Source organism: Bufo gargarizans, chromosome 4, assembly GCF_014858855.1.
Source record: "Bufo gargarizans isolate SCDJY-AF-19 chromosome 4, ASM1485885v1, whole genome shotgun sequence".
Lineage (NCBI taxonomy): Eukaryota > Metazoa > Chordata > Amphibia > Anura > Bufonidae > Bufo > Bufo gargarizans.
In genome coordinates this window covers 388,403,368-388,418,337 of record NC_058083.1, presented here as the reverse complement: position 1 = coordinate 388,418,337, position 14,970 = coordinate 388,403,368, and the positions used below count along the sequence as shown (strand labels likewise).

At 42.1% G+C, this 14,970-nt stretch overlaps 1 protein-coding gene across 1 annotated transcript in view; it reads left to right on the top strand.

Moving 5' to 3' along the window:
• Positions 1–5,653, top strand: part of LOC122936135 (neuroblast differentiation-associated protein AHNAK-like) — a 39,166-nt gene extending 33,513 nt beyond the window's left edge. Inside the window, exon 5 of the mRNA XM_044292168.1 lies at positions 31–5,653. Within this exon, the coding sequence (XP_044148103.1) occupies positions 31–4,917 (4,887 nt within the window). The 3' untranslated portion in view covers positions 4,918–5,653. The remainder of the gene's footprint in view (positions 1–30) is intronic.
• Positions 5,654–14,970: the final 9,317 nt, after the last annotated feature.

The window sequence follows — 14,970 nt, the reverse complement described above, 5'->3', positions numbered from 1 at the left end:
GTGAAACTAATAATAATTTTCTTTTTATAGGCTGTGAATACTTTGGCATATGATGAAATCTTCAACAGCAAGATTCGCAGATACCTTAAAGGTTCAGTCTCTATGCAAGATTTGTCCCAACAAGGCACTAGAGAAGGGCAACGTAAATCACCAATGACAAACGACAAAATGACTGCATTTGGCTCATCCATGCAGATGTCTGGAATTACATATCCGGAGCTCAATGCTCCAAATGTATATGGGCAAATCAATGATGTACAGATCAAAGCACCAAGAATCAATGTTAAAGGTTCACCAGTTAAAGGGAGTCTTCCAGATTATCAAATGTCCTCTGTTAATGTTTCAGTGCCAAAAATAAATGCCCCTAATATAGATGCAGATTTTAAAGCACCTTCATTTAACATGTCACAGGCACAGAACGGTGTTCCAAATGTTGATGTGAATCTGAAAGCCCCAAATGTGGAGTTTCCTGATGCAGCAGTAGATGGTAAAACAAAATTTTCAGGAATGGATCTCACCACACCAAGTATCTCAGGTAAAGGGAATATCTCCGATGTAAGCTTTGGTTCTACAAATATAAAAGGGCCCAAGTTTAAAGTACCCTCACTAAACCTTTTCCATTCTAAAAAGTCTGATCAGGATGTGGATTTTAATGTTCCAAACATATCAGGATCTGTCAAAGTTCCTGAACTTGATGCTGGTCTCCCAAATGCCCAAGGTCCTAACTTGAATGTGACTCTCCCTAAAGCAGATATACAAGGCCCAAAATTCAAAAATCCAAAGGTAAATGTTGACTTTCCAAAATACAAAGGTCCAGAAATGAATGTAAACATCCCCAAAACTAGCATTGAATCTTCACAAATCAAGGCACCAGAACTTAATGTAGATCTTCCTAAAATGGATATGAAGGTAGGAAAATTTCCTGATGTCAGCATTGATGTTCCTAAAGCGGACATAAACATTCCGAAGGTGAAAGCTCCAGAGGTAAATGTGGACCTTCCTAAAGCTGATTTTCAGGTTCCAAAACTTAAAGGTCCAGATATGAATATTCAGTTTCCTAAAACTGATGTAAAAGTTCCCAAACTAAATGGCCCAGATCTCAACGCTAATATCCCCGATATCAGTTTAAATAGCCCTCAACTTAAAGGACCTGAAATTAATGTGGACCTACCAAAGGGCGGTATTAAGGGCCCCAAATTTCCTGATATGAAAATTGATATACCAAAACCTAACATAAACTTACCAAAGATAAAAGGTCCAGAGCTAAATGTTGATCTGCCCAAACCAGATTTACATTTGCCAAACCTGAAAGGTCCAAATGTTAACATAGACCTTCCTAAAGCTGATATCAAAGCACCAAAACTTAAAGGTCCAGATGTTGACATTCCCAGTGCTTCTTTCAAAGTTCCTGATGCTGATCTTGGAATTCCTAAATTCAAGGGACCAGAGATGAATATTGATCTTCCTAAAGCCGATATCAAAATTCCAAAATTTAAAGGTCCAGAAGTAAACATGGACATTCCAAAGGCAGATTTAAACATCCCAAAATTTCAGGGTCCAGATGTGAATGTTGACCTACCTACTTCTGACATAAAACCCCCCAAAATGAAAATTCCAGATGTAAATCTTGATTTACCGAAATTAGACATGAAAGTTCCAAAACTAAAATTTCCAGGCGTAGATTTAAATCCTCCAGAATTAAAAGGTCCAGAAGTCAATGTGGATCTTCCTAAAGCAGACTTAAAAGCACCTAAATTAAAGGCCCCAGAGCTCAATGTTGATCTTCCTAAATTAGATGTGAAGACTTCTGAATTTAAAGGCCCTGAAGTTAATGTTGACATGCCTAAAGGTGCAATAAAATTTCCATCACCAAAGACTCCAGATGTTAACCTTGAAGTTCCAAAACTAGAAACAAAATCAAAATTTAAGATGCCTTCTTTCAACTTATTTAGCAAAAAGGGAATGCCTGATGCTGACTTTAGTTTTAAAACTCCACAAGTCAAAACTGGAACTGTGAATGCAGGTCTTAAGGCCCCCAGCCTTGATGTAAATGCTCCTAATGTAAATGTTTCAGTTCCAAAAATAAAGGGAGATCTGACTGGCCCAGATGCAAATATTGATTTTCCGGATGTAGATATGAAAGGTCCTAAATTTAATTTGCCCTCTTTCAATATTAAGGGTCCTAAGAATAAATTACCTTCACTTGAAATGTCTGGGCCAAACATTCAGACTCCTGATGTAGGTGTTGATACATCCTTTTCGGCTCCTAAAGTAGATTTAAATGCACCACAAGTCAACCTAAAAGGTCCTGATGCAGATTTAAGTGCTCCTAAGTTTAAAAAAAACACATTTAACTTCCCTTCTTTTCAAATGAAAAGCCCAAATATAAAAACACCTGATTTAAAAGTGGATGGGTCTTTAAGAAGTCCACAATTAGATTTTAATTCCCCTGATATTGATGTTAAAGTACCAGATGCAAACATAAATCCCCCTAAATTTAACTTGCCCTCATTTAAAATGCCTTCATTCCAAATGTCTGGTCCTAAGGTTGAAGCTCCTAATTTAGAAGTTGGTGGGTCTCTAAAACCTCCACAAGTTGATGTAAATGCACCCAATATCAATGTTAAAGGTCCAGATGCACAGGTAAAAACTCCCACATTTAAAATGCCAAATGTAAAATTGTCAGGCCCACAGTTAGAAACACCTGATGTAGAAGTTGGTGGTTCCTTAAACACACCAAAAGTAGATTTTGATGGCCCCAAACTTGATATGAAAGCTCCTGATGCAAAGATGAATACTTCAAAATTTAAAATGCCATCATTTCAATTACCTTCATTCCAAACGTCTGGTCCAAATATAAAAACACCTGATTTAAAAGTGGATGGGTCTTTAAGAAGTCCACAGTTAGATTTTAATTCCCCTGATATTGATGTTAAAGTACCAGATGCAAACATAAATCCCCCTAAATTTAACTTGCCCTCATTTAAAATGCCTTCATTCCAAATGTCTGGTCCTAAGGTTGAAGCTCCTAATTTAGAAGTTGGTGGGTCTCTAAAACCTCCACAAGTTGATGTAAATGCACCCAATATCAATGTTAAAGGTCCAGATGCACAGGTAAAAACTCCCACATTTAAAATGCCAAATGTTAAATTGTCAGGCCCACAGTTAGAAACACCTGATGTAGAAGTTGGTGGTTCCTTAAACACACCAAAAGTAGATTTTGATGGCCCCAAACTTGATATGAAAGCTCCTGATGCAAAGATGAATACTTCAAAATTTAAAATGCCATCATTTCAGTTGCCTTCCTTCCAAACGTCTGGTCCAAAGATTGAAACTCCTGATTTAAAAATTGATGGGTCGTTAAAGTCTCCAAATGTGGACATGAAGACACCAAATATTGATGCAAAAGGTCCAGAAATACAGTTAAAAGCTCCAAAATTTAAAATGCCTTCATTCCAAATGACAGGCCCAAATGTGCAAGCACCTGATATAGAAGCTGGTGGCTCTTTAAATGTACCAAAAATGGATATAAATGTTCCACAGGTTGATTTGAAAGTACCAGATGCACAAATGAAAGACCAAAAATATAAAATGCCTTCGTTCCAACTCAAAGGCCCAAATTTAAAAACTCCAGATGCACAAGTAGATGGCTCATTTCAAACTCCTCAAGTAGGAATAAATACTCCTGAGGTAAATTTGAAAGGTAAAGAGCAGAAAATTAGCCCCCCAAAATTTAAAAAACCCACATTTAATATGTCAGGAGGTAATATTGATGGACTTGAGTTACAAGCACCACGCATTGAAGCCAAAGAATCAAAATTTAAGTTTCCAACTTTACGTATATTTCACCCTAAATCTAGCTTTCCAGATGTTGATTTAGGCATTGAGTCTGCAAAGTTAGATACCCCTTCCCTTCCAAATTTACAAGGAAGTGCAACTTTGCCAAACATTAGTGCTAGGGCACCAAATGTCAATCTTAAGGCATCTGATAAGAAGATGACTATGCCAAAGTTTAAGATGCCAACATTTGGAAAATCTAGAGCAGATGATCTTGATTTCAAAGTGAGAACACCTGATGCTTCATTGCCAGATGCTAGTGTTCAACTAAAAACTCCAGAGTTAAATGCAAACTTACCAAGTGCCAGCATAAAACCTCCAACATTTAAAGGACAAAATGTTGATTTGAAAGTTAGAGTACCGGAATTGGAAAGTGGAGTTACTATACCAAATGTTCAAGCAAAAGCACCAAAAATTAGTCTAGATAGCTCAGGAGGAAATATTGCATTGCCTTCCACTAAAGTATCAGCCCCTGAAATTGACATACATGATAGCCAGGTAAAAGTACCTGGTGTAGAGATAGTTCAAGCACAAATAAAGGGACCCAAGTTCAGCACAGGTTCACCATCTGCCAACATCAAAACACCAAAAATAAAAGCCCCAGTGGTGCCAGATGTGAATATGTCTGCTCCAAAGTTGGAAAGTGACGGACTAGATGATCTGGATATAGATGTCAATCTTCCATCTGCACGAATGAATTACCCAAAGTGGAAACAACCATTCTCAGGTCAAACAGAAGGACCGGGTGTTGATATAGACATTCCACAAGTGAGAGGAGACATTAAAGCCTCACCACCTAAGCTGCAAATGTACCAAAATGATGATGCCTCTTTGGATGTAAATTTGCCTTCCGTACAACTGAATGCTCCAAAGTGGAAAAAGCCTTTTCCTGGTCAAACAGAGGAACCAGGAGATGACATAGATGTTAGAGTGCCTCCTGCTGACATTGACATAGACCTTAAATCACCAAGGACAAGGGACATTTCTTCATCAAGGTTCTCTTCTTTGTTTTCTGAAACCAATTTCTCATTACCCGATGTTGGCTTTGATTTCACACCTCCTCGTATAAGCACATCATAACGGTTGGGGGAAAAAAAGCTCTGTAAATCAGGAAAAAGTATAGTAAAAATAATCTATGTTAGGTTATCCAGGCTAATAGAGATTATCCAGGCTATGAGGTAATCTAATTTTGTATATAATTTAATAAAGGAATAAGCAATAAATCTAGTTTAGAGTTCCAAAAATTTATTACATTTCCAAGTTTTGCTACCATTCTAAAAGTGACATCTTGGGGTATTTGGGATTTGTATTTTAAAAATGTATAGGTGAAGTTAATGTAGCTTAAACCTTTACGGTCTATGATATCATGTGGAATTAATTTTGTATAGATAATTGTACAGTAGTGTTGAGCGAGCATGCGAGCACCAGTGCGGCTCGAGCATCTCGGCACATCGCAGAGTTTGGCCAAACACCACGTGTGCTCGAGTCAGTGTATTTAAATCTAATTTAGCCTCTATTTCTATGCAGAAGATCGCTGTACAGTGAGGGAATCCCTCAGTGTGAGTCCGCGGTTTAGGAGTCCCTGCTCTGACTCCATATATAGTTATGTCCATATATGGAGTCAGTGCTTGGGGACACCCCAGTGTTCTAATTTAGCCTGTATTTCAGGAATACTTACTAGTGTATATATTAGGCTATGCAGCTATATAGTGTAGTGGTTAAAGTTCTGCTATGTGATGCAGAAGCTGTGAGTTCAAATCCCATCACAAACTTTTTCAAAAATAGAGGTTAAATTAGATTTATATATTTTATATATTTTTTTGTAATTGTAAAAAATGTATGGCACAAAATAAATGTGCAATTGCTAAAAAAAAAAAAAGTTAAGAACTTTAAACACTACACTATATAGCTGCATAGCCATTCACTAAAAATAAAATATGAGACTTCTACTGTATAGGTCTCAGTAGAAGTACAGTACAGTAGAAGTCAAATTTTATTTTATTTTATTTTTTTATTTTATTTTTTTAAAGTAACTGGCTATGCAGCTATTATAGCTGAGTGGTTAAGTGCCTTGCCTCTAATACAAAAGGTTGTGAGTGTGAATCCCGCAGGAAACTTTTCTGAAATACAGGCTAAGTTAGATTTAAGTACACTGGGGTGTCCCCAAGCACTGACTCCATATATAGACATAGCTATATATGGAGCCAGAGCAGGGACTCCTAAGCCAAACTAGAGTCCCGACACCCTCCTCTCTTCAGAGAAGGGGGTTCCTGGGGTTCTCCTATTGACTTCCATTGTGCTCGGGTGCTCAGTAAAACACCTGAGCATCGCGAACACTATTGTACAGTCATTTTATTTACCACATTCATATAAAGATGAGTGTACAAGTAGTAATATACATAACTGTAAGACCTATATTAGACGAGTAGATCATCCAGGCGATTTGCAGGAGGAAAGCGTCTCTTTCCTGCAATCATGTGCAGGTCAGCGGAGGAGATTGCTGCTATTACATGCAGCGATCTCCTCCACTGTATGAGGGGGAGCGAATGAGAATGAGTCATTATTTGCGGCAGCAGATCGTGATTAGACAGCATGAACTGCCTTTGGCAAACAATGATTTTTAAACCTGCAAGCTTGTTCATCAGGGGATTGGCGGCAGTATTACACTGCCAAATCATCGCTAAGAAGCATTCATTGCTTGTTTGCGATGATCTGCAAGATTATCTACCCGTCTAATATAAGCCTAGGTACCAATAATTAATTGCCATTTAGGAAAAAATTTATTTTTCTCCAGAAATTGCAACACTTTTATCCATGGTTTCTCACTTAACAATCAAGTAAATGAAGCTAAGTTCCAATACCAGATACAGTGCATGAGCGTCGCTATTTCTGGGAGAAAAAGGAGACCCATTATTCTGATCTCTTTGCATGTGCTTTAAATATCATAGAGGCTCCCTGAACATTGGGAATAAAATATAGACATGTAAAAATTATTATCAACAAAAATTCTTGAAAAGTACGATTAACATAAAAACTTGATTTAAATCAATCTGATGACACATTCCCTTTAAACAGTCCAATGTGGTTAATCAATCATAACTAGGAATGCAAATATAATAAACCAGTAAAAATATGTAATTAATAGGAGATGTATTACTGTATCTGCAATATACTATATCACTTAAAATATTTTAATGTGCAGTATGATCAAGTATAAATGTATTTGTCCAATACAATGTAGTATGTAACTATGTATATTTTAATGTTGTTTTTTGCTATAGGACATACATATTTTATTTTCCTTAGATAAATCTTGCATGTTGCCAACATTTATATGTAAGCATATCAATAATAAGCTATGATATATTCTTTATACTTATTCTTAGAAATATCATAATTATTATTTCTCATTAATAGAGTTGAACAAACAAATAAAGAACAAAAAATGCGATGCACAGTCTTCTTTTGGTTTTATTAATATACGGAATATCCAGTTGTAAAGTTGTGATCTTAAAGAGGTTTTCCACGAGAAGAACATTTTAAAGAGGGCCAAGGATTATTCACCTCACCGATTCTCCACCACCGCCATTCTGATGCTGCTCTGTTCTCTGCTGCTGCACTTCCTGGTTAAGGTTCCACACACAGGAAATGGCAGCAAAGCCCACTCAGCCAGCCCGTGGGAGCATCAGTGAACTGCCATAGCTAGTATTTCCCTCTATTTCCTGTGTCCAGTCGGGACCAAAAAGGAGGAGCTGTTGGCATTATAGCAGTGTCAGAACAGCAGCCAAGAGGTATTAGCGAGGAAAAAAACTCTCCCTTCTGAAAATAATATAAGTCAATGCCTATGGGTGAAGCTTACCTGCTGTTTAGTTTCCACAGATGCTGCTGTTTATTTGCTTTCTTGCTCTGTTCGTTTCGACATCTGTGACTACATCTTACCTACAGTGTTTACAGGGAATCTGAGGTAGTCTGAAATCTGCTTACTCTCATCATTAGTTAGAACTGCTGCTCTGTTTTCTGACTCAATAATTAAGCAGGAAGGGTTGAGGTTCATGAAACAATATGACTATGGTTCTTTGTATTGACATGTGCTACTTTCTCCTCAACCATCATCAGCTTAAACTCCACTGAAATACATGTATAAAGAATCCAGACGAGATATATTTCCAGACTGAATCCTTGTCATTATGCACACACGGTTGGTGAAAGTTTTTTTTTAGTGTTTACAGAGCAAACATTTATGTAAAAGGCCAGCAGGGGTGGACTGGCCATAGAGCCTACAGGGAACTTTCCTTGTGGGCCGATGCTCAGGGGGCCACCCAAGCCCTCCTCATGGCCACCACCTGGATACCTAACAATCTGATGCTCTCGATAGAAATGAATGCTAGGTGCATCAGGTACTTATGCACTTAAGACTGGTGGCTGCAGATGCCCTCCTAAATTGAACTGTAGCATTTTGTACTCTGCTATGATATTGCTGCCCCCGACTAATTCTATTGCCTTGCCCCGTCTTCTGTCAATTTGGACCTGCCTACAACATGGGGCCTCTTTTAGTTTTTTTCCAGGGCCACTTTAAGCTTCCACTCCACCCCTGAACGGCAGCAAACATAGGATGTCACGAGGGTGTCAAGAGCCACGCCTGACTCCGTTGTACCCGGGGTCAGGAGGTTGCAGCGGTTTGCTGCACGCTCTATGTAAGATAGGGATGTTTCCTTATTGTAGCTTTCTGGGTTTGCTTTGCAAACCCTTTTGGCTCACTCAGGGATCCATAGCTCCTTCTCTCAGCTGTTCCTTGTCCAGCACTCCCAATCCTCCTTATATTCCCCTCTCACACTTCTCTGGTTGCCAGATATAGAGCTTCCTGCCTGGACATCTATTCTGACCCACTGGAGCTGTGTTGCTGCGTTCTCTGATTGTTGCTTTAGAACGCTACCCTCCGGATCCCTGTTGGACCTTTGTGGACAGTTGTTGTCGTCCACCTGGGTATTTGTGTTTGTCTGTGTTTGTCTGTCCTCTCCCTGGTGTTTCCCTCTTAGTGCAGTGGTGAGGACTAGCGATCCCACCGGCCCGTTCATTATCTAGGGTTCATTTCAGGGAAAGCCAGGGTTTAGGCACGTGATCGCCGCACGGGTGAGGAACCCGTCTAGGGACGTCAGGGCAGTCAGGTGCCAGCCGCAAGGAGAGTTAGGGGTCACCACCTTTCCCTCTCCCTTGGGCAGGACTTTCCCTTTTTCCTCCCTGTGCGTGTTGCCGTTCATTACATTATATCTGGCCCTTATTTTTGTGTAGGTAAAAAAAATAAAAAAAAATTTTTTTTATTTTTTTTACCTACTTAGAATCCAGTATGGATCAAATTGCTGCTCTGTCCGAACAATTTCATGGCCTGTCTTTGGAGGTGGCAGGATTGAAGGCGTCGGTCCTCCAGCAACAGCAGCATTTACAACAGACCGCAAGCCCAGCGGTTGCTACTGGTAACCAGGTTGTTGCGGAACCCAAGGTCCCTCTCCCTGACAGATTTTCTGGGGGAAGGGACAAGTTTTTGACTTTCCGTGAGGCCTGTAAATTATACTTTAAACTGCGCCCTTACTTCTCTGGTAATGAAGAACAGCGGGGTGGGTGTGGTTATTTCCCTGCTGCAAGGGGACCCGCAGTCCTGGGCGTTCTCTTTACCTACTGATTTTCAGGCGTTTCGGTCAGTGGATGAGTTTTTCGGGGCCTTGGATCTCATATATGACGACCCTGACCGAGTCGCACTGGCTGAATCAAAATTACGGAGACTCCTACAAGGAGAGCGGCCGGTAGAGGAGTATTGCTCTGACTTCCGTAGGTGGGCTACGGATACCCAATGGAACGACCCGTCTCTCAGGAGTCAGTTCTGCTCTGGGTTATCCGAAAGGGTTAAGGATGCGCTTGCATTGTATGAGACCCCCTTTTCCCTTGATGCAGTTATGTCCCTTTCTATCCGTATAGATAGACGCCTTAGGGACAGGTTGAAAAAACCGGAGCCATTGGTAACCCCTCCCCAAGCAGCAGTTAGTCTGTACGGACTTAGACGAGCCTATGCAGCTAGGAGGAACTACTCGTCAGGTCCGTCCTCCTGTGGTTCGCCGTAGGCGTGGGGTTTGTTTTTTTTGTGGGGAGAGGGGTCATTTCATTAATGTCTGTCCTTCTTTCCTCAGAAACAAAAAAACGTCGGAAAACTACTAACCCCAGGCTGTGTGGAGGATGTCAGCCTGGGGGGTATACGTTTCCTCCATACGTACATCACAATTTGTGTTGCCAGCGGTTATTGTTTTTGGTGATAAGACAGAGACTATTTCTTTCTTTCTAGACAGTGGAGCAGGGGTAAATTTGATAGATGCCCATTTTGCCCGCACTATGGGTTTGTCTCTCTGTACACTACAGAGACCTATTCCCATATTTGCTATTGATTCTGCTCCTCTGTCTCAGAGAAATCTCACCCACATTGTTCATAATTTACACCTTCGGGTAGGGGATCACCATAACGAGATGCTCTCATGTTTTGTTCTGGAGGGGCTTCCCGCTCCGGTAGTGCTGGGTCTTCCCTGGTTGGTAGCGCACAATCCAGTGGTGGATTGGCAGGCCAGGGAGATATTGGAGTGGAGTGAGCCGTGCAGAGAAAATTTCTTAAATAGCAATTGCTTAGTCGCCTCCATAGCTACCCTACCTACATTTGTTTCGGACTTTGAGGACATTTTTTCTGAAAAGGGTTGTCAGAAGTTACCACCTCATCATCCTTATGATTGCCCGGTTAACCTTATTCCCGGCGCAAAATTACTCAAGACCAGGTTATATAATCTTTCAGGTCCAGAGAGACAAGCCATGAAGGATTATATCTCCGAGAGTTTGGCTAAGGGACACATCAGACCCTCTTCTTCACCCGTGGCTGCAGGGTTTTTCTTCGTTAAAAAGAAAGATGGGGGCCTGCGTCCTTGCCTAGATTTTCGTGAATTAAATCGGATAACCATCCGAGACCCATACCCTCTTCCTCTCATTCCTGACCTGTTTAACCAGATTGCGGGTGCTAGGTGGTTCTCCAAACTCGATCTTAGGGGGCCTACAATCTGATTCGTATTAAAGAGGGGGATGAGTGGAAAACAGCTTTTAACACCCCTGATGGGCATTATGAAAATCTAGTTATGCCTTTCGGCCTGACCAATGCTCCTGCCGTCTTTCAACATTTCGTTAATGACATTTTTAGTCATCTAATCGGCAGGTTTGTGGTAATATACCTAGATGATATCTTAATTTATTCGTCTGATCTGAGAACACATGAGGAGCATGTCAGACAAGTACTACAGGTCCTACGGACGAATGAATTATATGCTAAAATTGAAAAATGTGTTTTTGCCGTTCAGGAGATACAATTCCTAGGTTATTATTTATCTGCGTCAGGTTTCCGTATGGATCCTAGGAAGGCCCAGGCAATTTTGGATTGGGATCTTCCTGAGAACCTCAAAGCACTACAACGGTTCTTGGGCTTCGCGAATTTCTATAGGAAATTCATTAAAAATTATTTGGTGATCGTAAAACCCCTTACTGACATGACTAGGAAGGGGACTGATTTTTCTAAATGGTCTGACGCCGCTAAAGTTGCTTTTTCCTCTCTAAAAGAGAGGTTTACCTCAGCACCTGTACTAGTCCAACCTGATGTCTCCCAGCCTTTTATTGTTGAAGTCGATGCATCAGAGGTGGGAGTGGGGGCTGTACTCTCAGGGCCCGGCTCCTGGCAAATGGCGTCCTTGTGCTTTCTTTTCTAAAAAACTATCTGCAGCAGAACAGAACTACGATATTGGCAATAGGGAACTGTTAGCTATTAAACTTGCGTTTGAGGAGTGGCGTCACTTCTTAGAGGGGGCAGTCCACCCCGTCACTGTGTTTACGGACCACAAAAATCTGCTGTACCTCGAATCAGCTAAGCGTCTCACCCCTAGACAGGCTAGGTGGTTGCTATTTTTTACCAGGTTTAACTTTGTGATTACCTATCGTCCTGGGGCAAAAAATACCAAGGCTGATGCACTATCTCGTAGTTTCACTCTGCTTTGGAGGGGAAGGTGTTAGAGGCCCAGGGGGACGCCCCGGTCTCTTGCCCCTCAGAGAAATTGTTTGTACCGTTGAACCTACGTCTCGAATTATTAAAGGAACATCATAATTCGGCACTTGCTGGGCACCCGGGTGGTAAAGCAACCTTGGAGCTATTGTCTCGTCGTTTTTGGTGGCCAAGGTTGCGTCAGGATGTATTGGATTTTGTGTCTTCTTGTTCTACCTGTGCGCGCGCAAAAGTTTCACATACACGCCCTGCAGGGTCTCTATTACCACTCGTCATTCCCAATAGACCATGGACACATCTGTCTATGGATTTTATCACTGACTTACCTTTGTCTGCGGGTAACAGTTATTTTGGTAGTAGTGGACAGGTTTAGCAAAATGGCACACTTCATTGCGTTACCCGCACTACCTAATGCTAAAACTCTTGCTCAGGTATTCGTCAGTGAGATCGTGAAGCTTCACGGGGTCCCCTCCGATGTTGTTTCGGATCGGGGAACCCAGTTTATTAAATTTATCTAAATTTTGGAAAGCTTTTTGTTCCCGTTTGGGGGTTCCCTTGTCCTTTTCCTCAGCTTTCCATCCTCAGTCGAATGGACAGACTGAGCGTATCTAAGGCTACTTTCACACTTGCGCTTGATCGGATCCGTTCTGAACGGATCCGTCTGCATTAATAACTTAGAAAAATTTCTAAGTGCGCAAGATGCCTGAGCGGATCCGTTCAGACTTTCAATGTAAAGTCAATGGGGGACGGATCCGCTTGAAGATTGAGCCATATGGTGTCATCTTCAAGCGGATCCGTTCCCATTGACTTACATTGTAAGTCTGAACGGATCCGCTCGCCTCCGCACGGCCAGGCGGACAGCTGAACGCTGCAAGCAGTGTTCAGCTGGCTGCCTGGCCGTGCGGAATCGAGCGGAGCGGAGGCTGAACGCTGCCAGACTGATGCAGTCTGAGCGGATCCGCTCCATTCAGACTGCATCAGGGCTGGGCGGAGGCGTTCGGGTCCACTCGTGAGCCCCTTCAAACGGAGCTCACGAGCGGACCGACGAACGCTAGTGTGAAAGTAGCCTAAGATGTTTTGTGTCTGAAAACCAAGAGTTGTGGTCGTCATATTTACCCTTAGCTGAGTTTGCCATAAATAATCGCCGTCAGGAATCCACTGGCAAGTCACCATTTCTTGGTGCATATGGTTTTCATCCCCAATTCTGTACTTTCAAAGAGGGGGGGTCTTCTGGGGTTCCCGAAGAGGAATGGTTTTCATCATCTCTTTCATCGGTATGGCAGAAGGTGCAAGCTAACTTGAAAAATATGGGAGGTAAATACAAATGCATGGCTGATAAGAGACGGTCGCCAGGTCCGGACCTAGGAGTGAATGACTATGTGTGGTTATCTACTAGGAATATCAAATTGAAGGTTCCCTCTTGGAAACTGGGTCCTAGGTTTATTGGTCCGTACAAGATTGTAGCCATCATCAACCCCGTAGCTTTTCGCCTGGAGTTACCTCAGACTTTTAAAATCCATAATGTCTTTCATAAGTCGTTACTCAAAAAATATGTTCCACCTCTAGAACCGTCACCTCTGCCACCCCCTCCTGTTGTCGTGGATGGTAATTTAGAATTTCAGATATCCAAAATTATTAATTCTCGTCAGGTCCGCCGCTCTCTCCAATATCTGGTGCACTGGAGAGGTTACGGTCCCGAGGAAAGAATGTGGGTTCCTGCATCTGAGGTAAACGCCGACAGGCTAGTTCGGATTTTTCATGCCTCTCATCCTGAGAGACCTGGTCCTGAGTGTCCAGAGACCCCTCGTAGAGAGGGGGGTACTGTCACGAGGGTGTCAAGAGCCACGCCTGACTCCGTTGTACCCGGGGTCAGGAGGTCGCAGCGGTTGGCTGCATGCTCTATGTAAGATAGGGATGTTTCCTTATTGTAGCTTTCTGGGTTTGCTTTGCAAACCCTTTTGGCTCACTCAGGGATCCGTAGCTCCTTCTCTCAGCTGTTCCTTGTCCAGCACTCCCAATCCTCCTTATATTCCCCTCTCACACTTCTCTGGTTGCCAGATATAGAGCTTCCTGCCTGGACATCTATTCTGACCCACTGGAGCTGTGTTGCTGCGTTCTCTGATTGTTGCTTTAGAACGCTACCCTCCGGATCCCTGTTGGACCTTTGTGGACAGTTGTTGTTGTCCACCTGGGTGTTTGTGTTTGTCTGTGTTTGTCTGTCCTCTCCCTGGTGTTTCCCTCTTAGTGCAGTGGTGAGGACTAGCGATCCCACCGGCCCGTTCATTATCTAGGGTTCATTTCAGGGAAAGCCAGGGTTTAGGCACGTGATCGCCACACGGGTGAGGAACCCGTCTAGGGACGTCAGGGCAGTCAGGTGCCAGCCGCAAGGAGAGTTAGGGGTCACCACCTTTCCCTCTCCCTTGGGCAGGACTTTCCCTTTTTCCTCCCTGTGCATGTTGCCGGTCATTACATAGGAAGAATGAAGGGACTGATTACATACCTGGATATAGGGAGAGTGCAGAGACAAACTTCAACAGGAAGCACACTGCAATAACAACAATAAGTGCATACAAAATCATAAAACATGGGACATGGCACTCGAACTCCCCACTGCCTCTTTAGATTGACTGCTGTGCTTGAGCATAAGCTGACCAGGATGTCAGTTCATACAGAACTGATATCCATAATAGCAAGAACAGCATGGCAGAATCTACTAATTAAAATAAATGTTCTCATCAGAGGAATATCTCTGTCTCTAATGCTGGATTGTACTCAGGTATTTGGTATCTTAAAAAGGTATAATTAATTATAGGGAGTCGTCCATTCTGCCTATAAAAGTAACACGAGCTCCAGGTTGAGAACAAATATTTGCACAAGCATACCTATTTATTTTCCATGGATGCAGGTTCAATTGTTGGCAAAGTCAAGTTTCATGAAATATTCAAATGACCCGGCAAGTGCCCAGTTGGTGGTCCGGAGCATGGCAAGTGCCCAGGCTATCCTCATTATTGGAATCTCTATATCTGTCCTACATCACACAGCTTTGCAATTAAATCTCACTG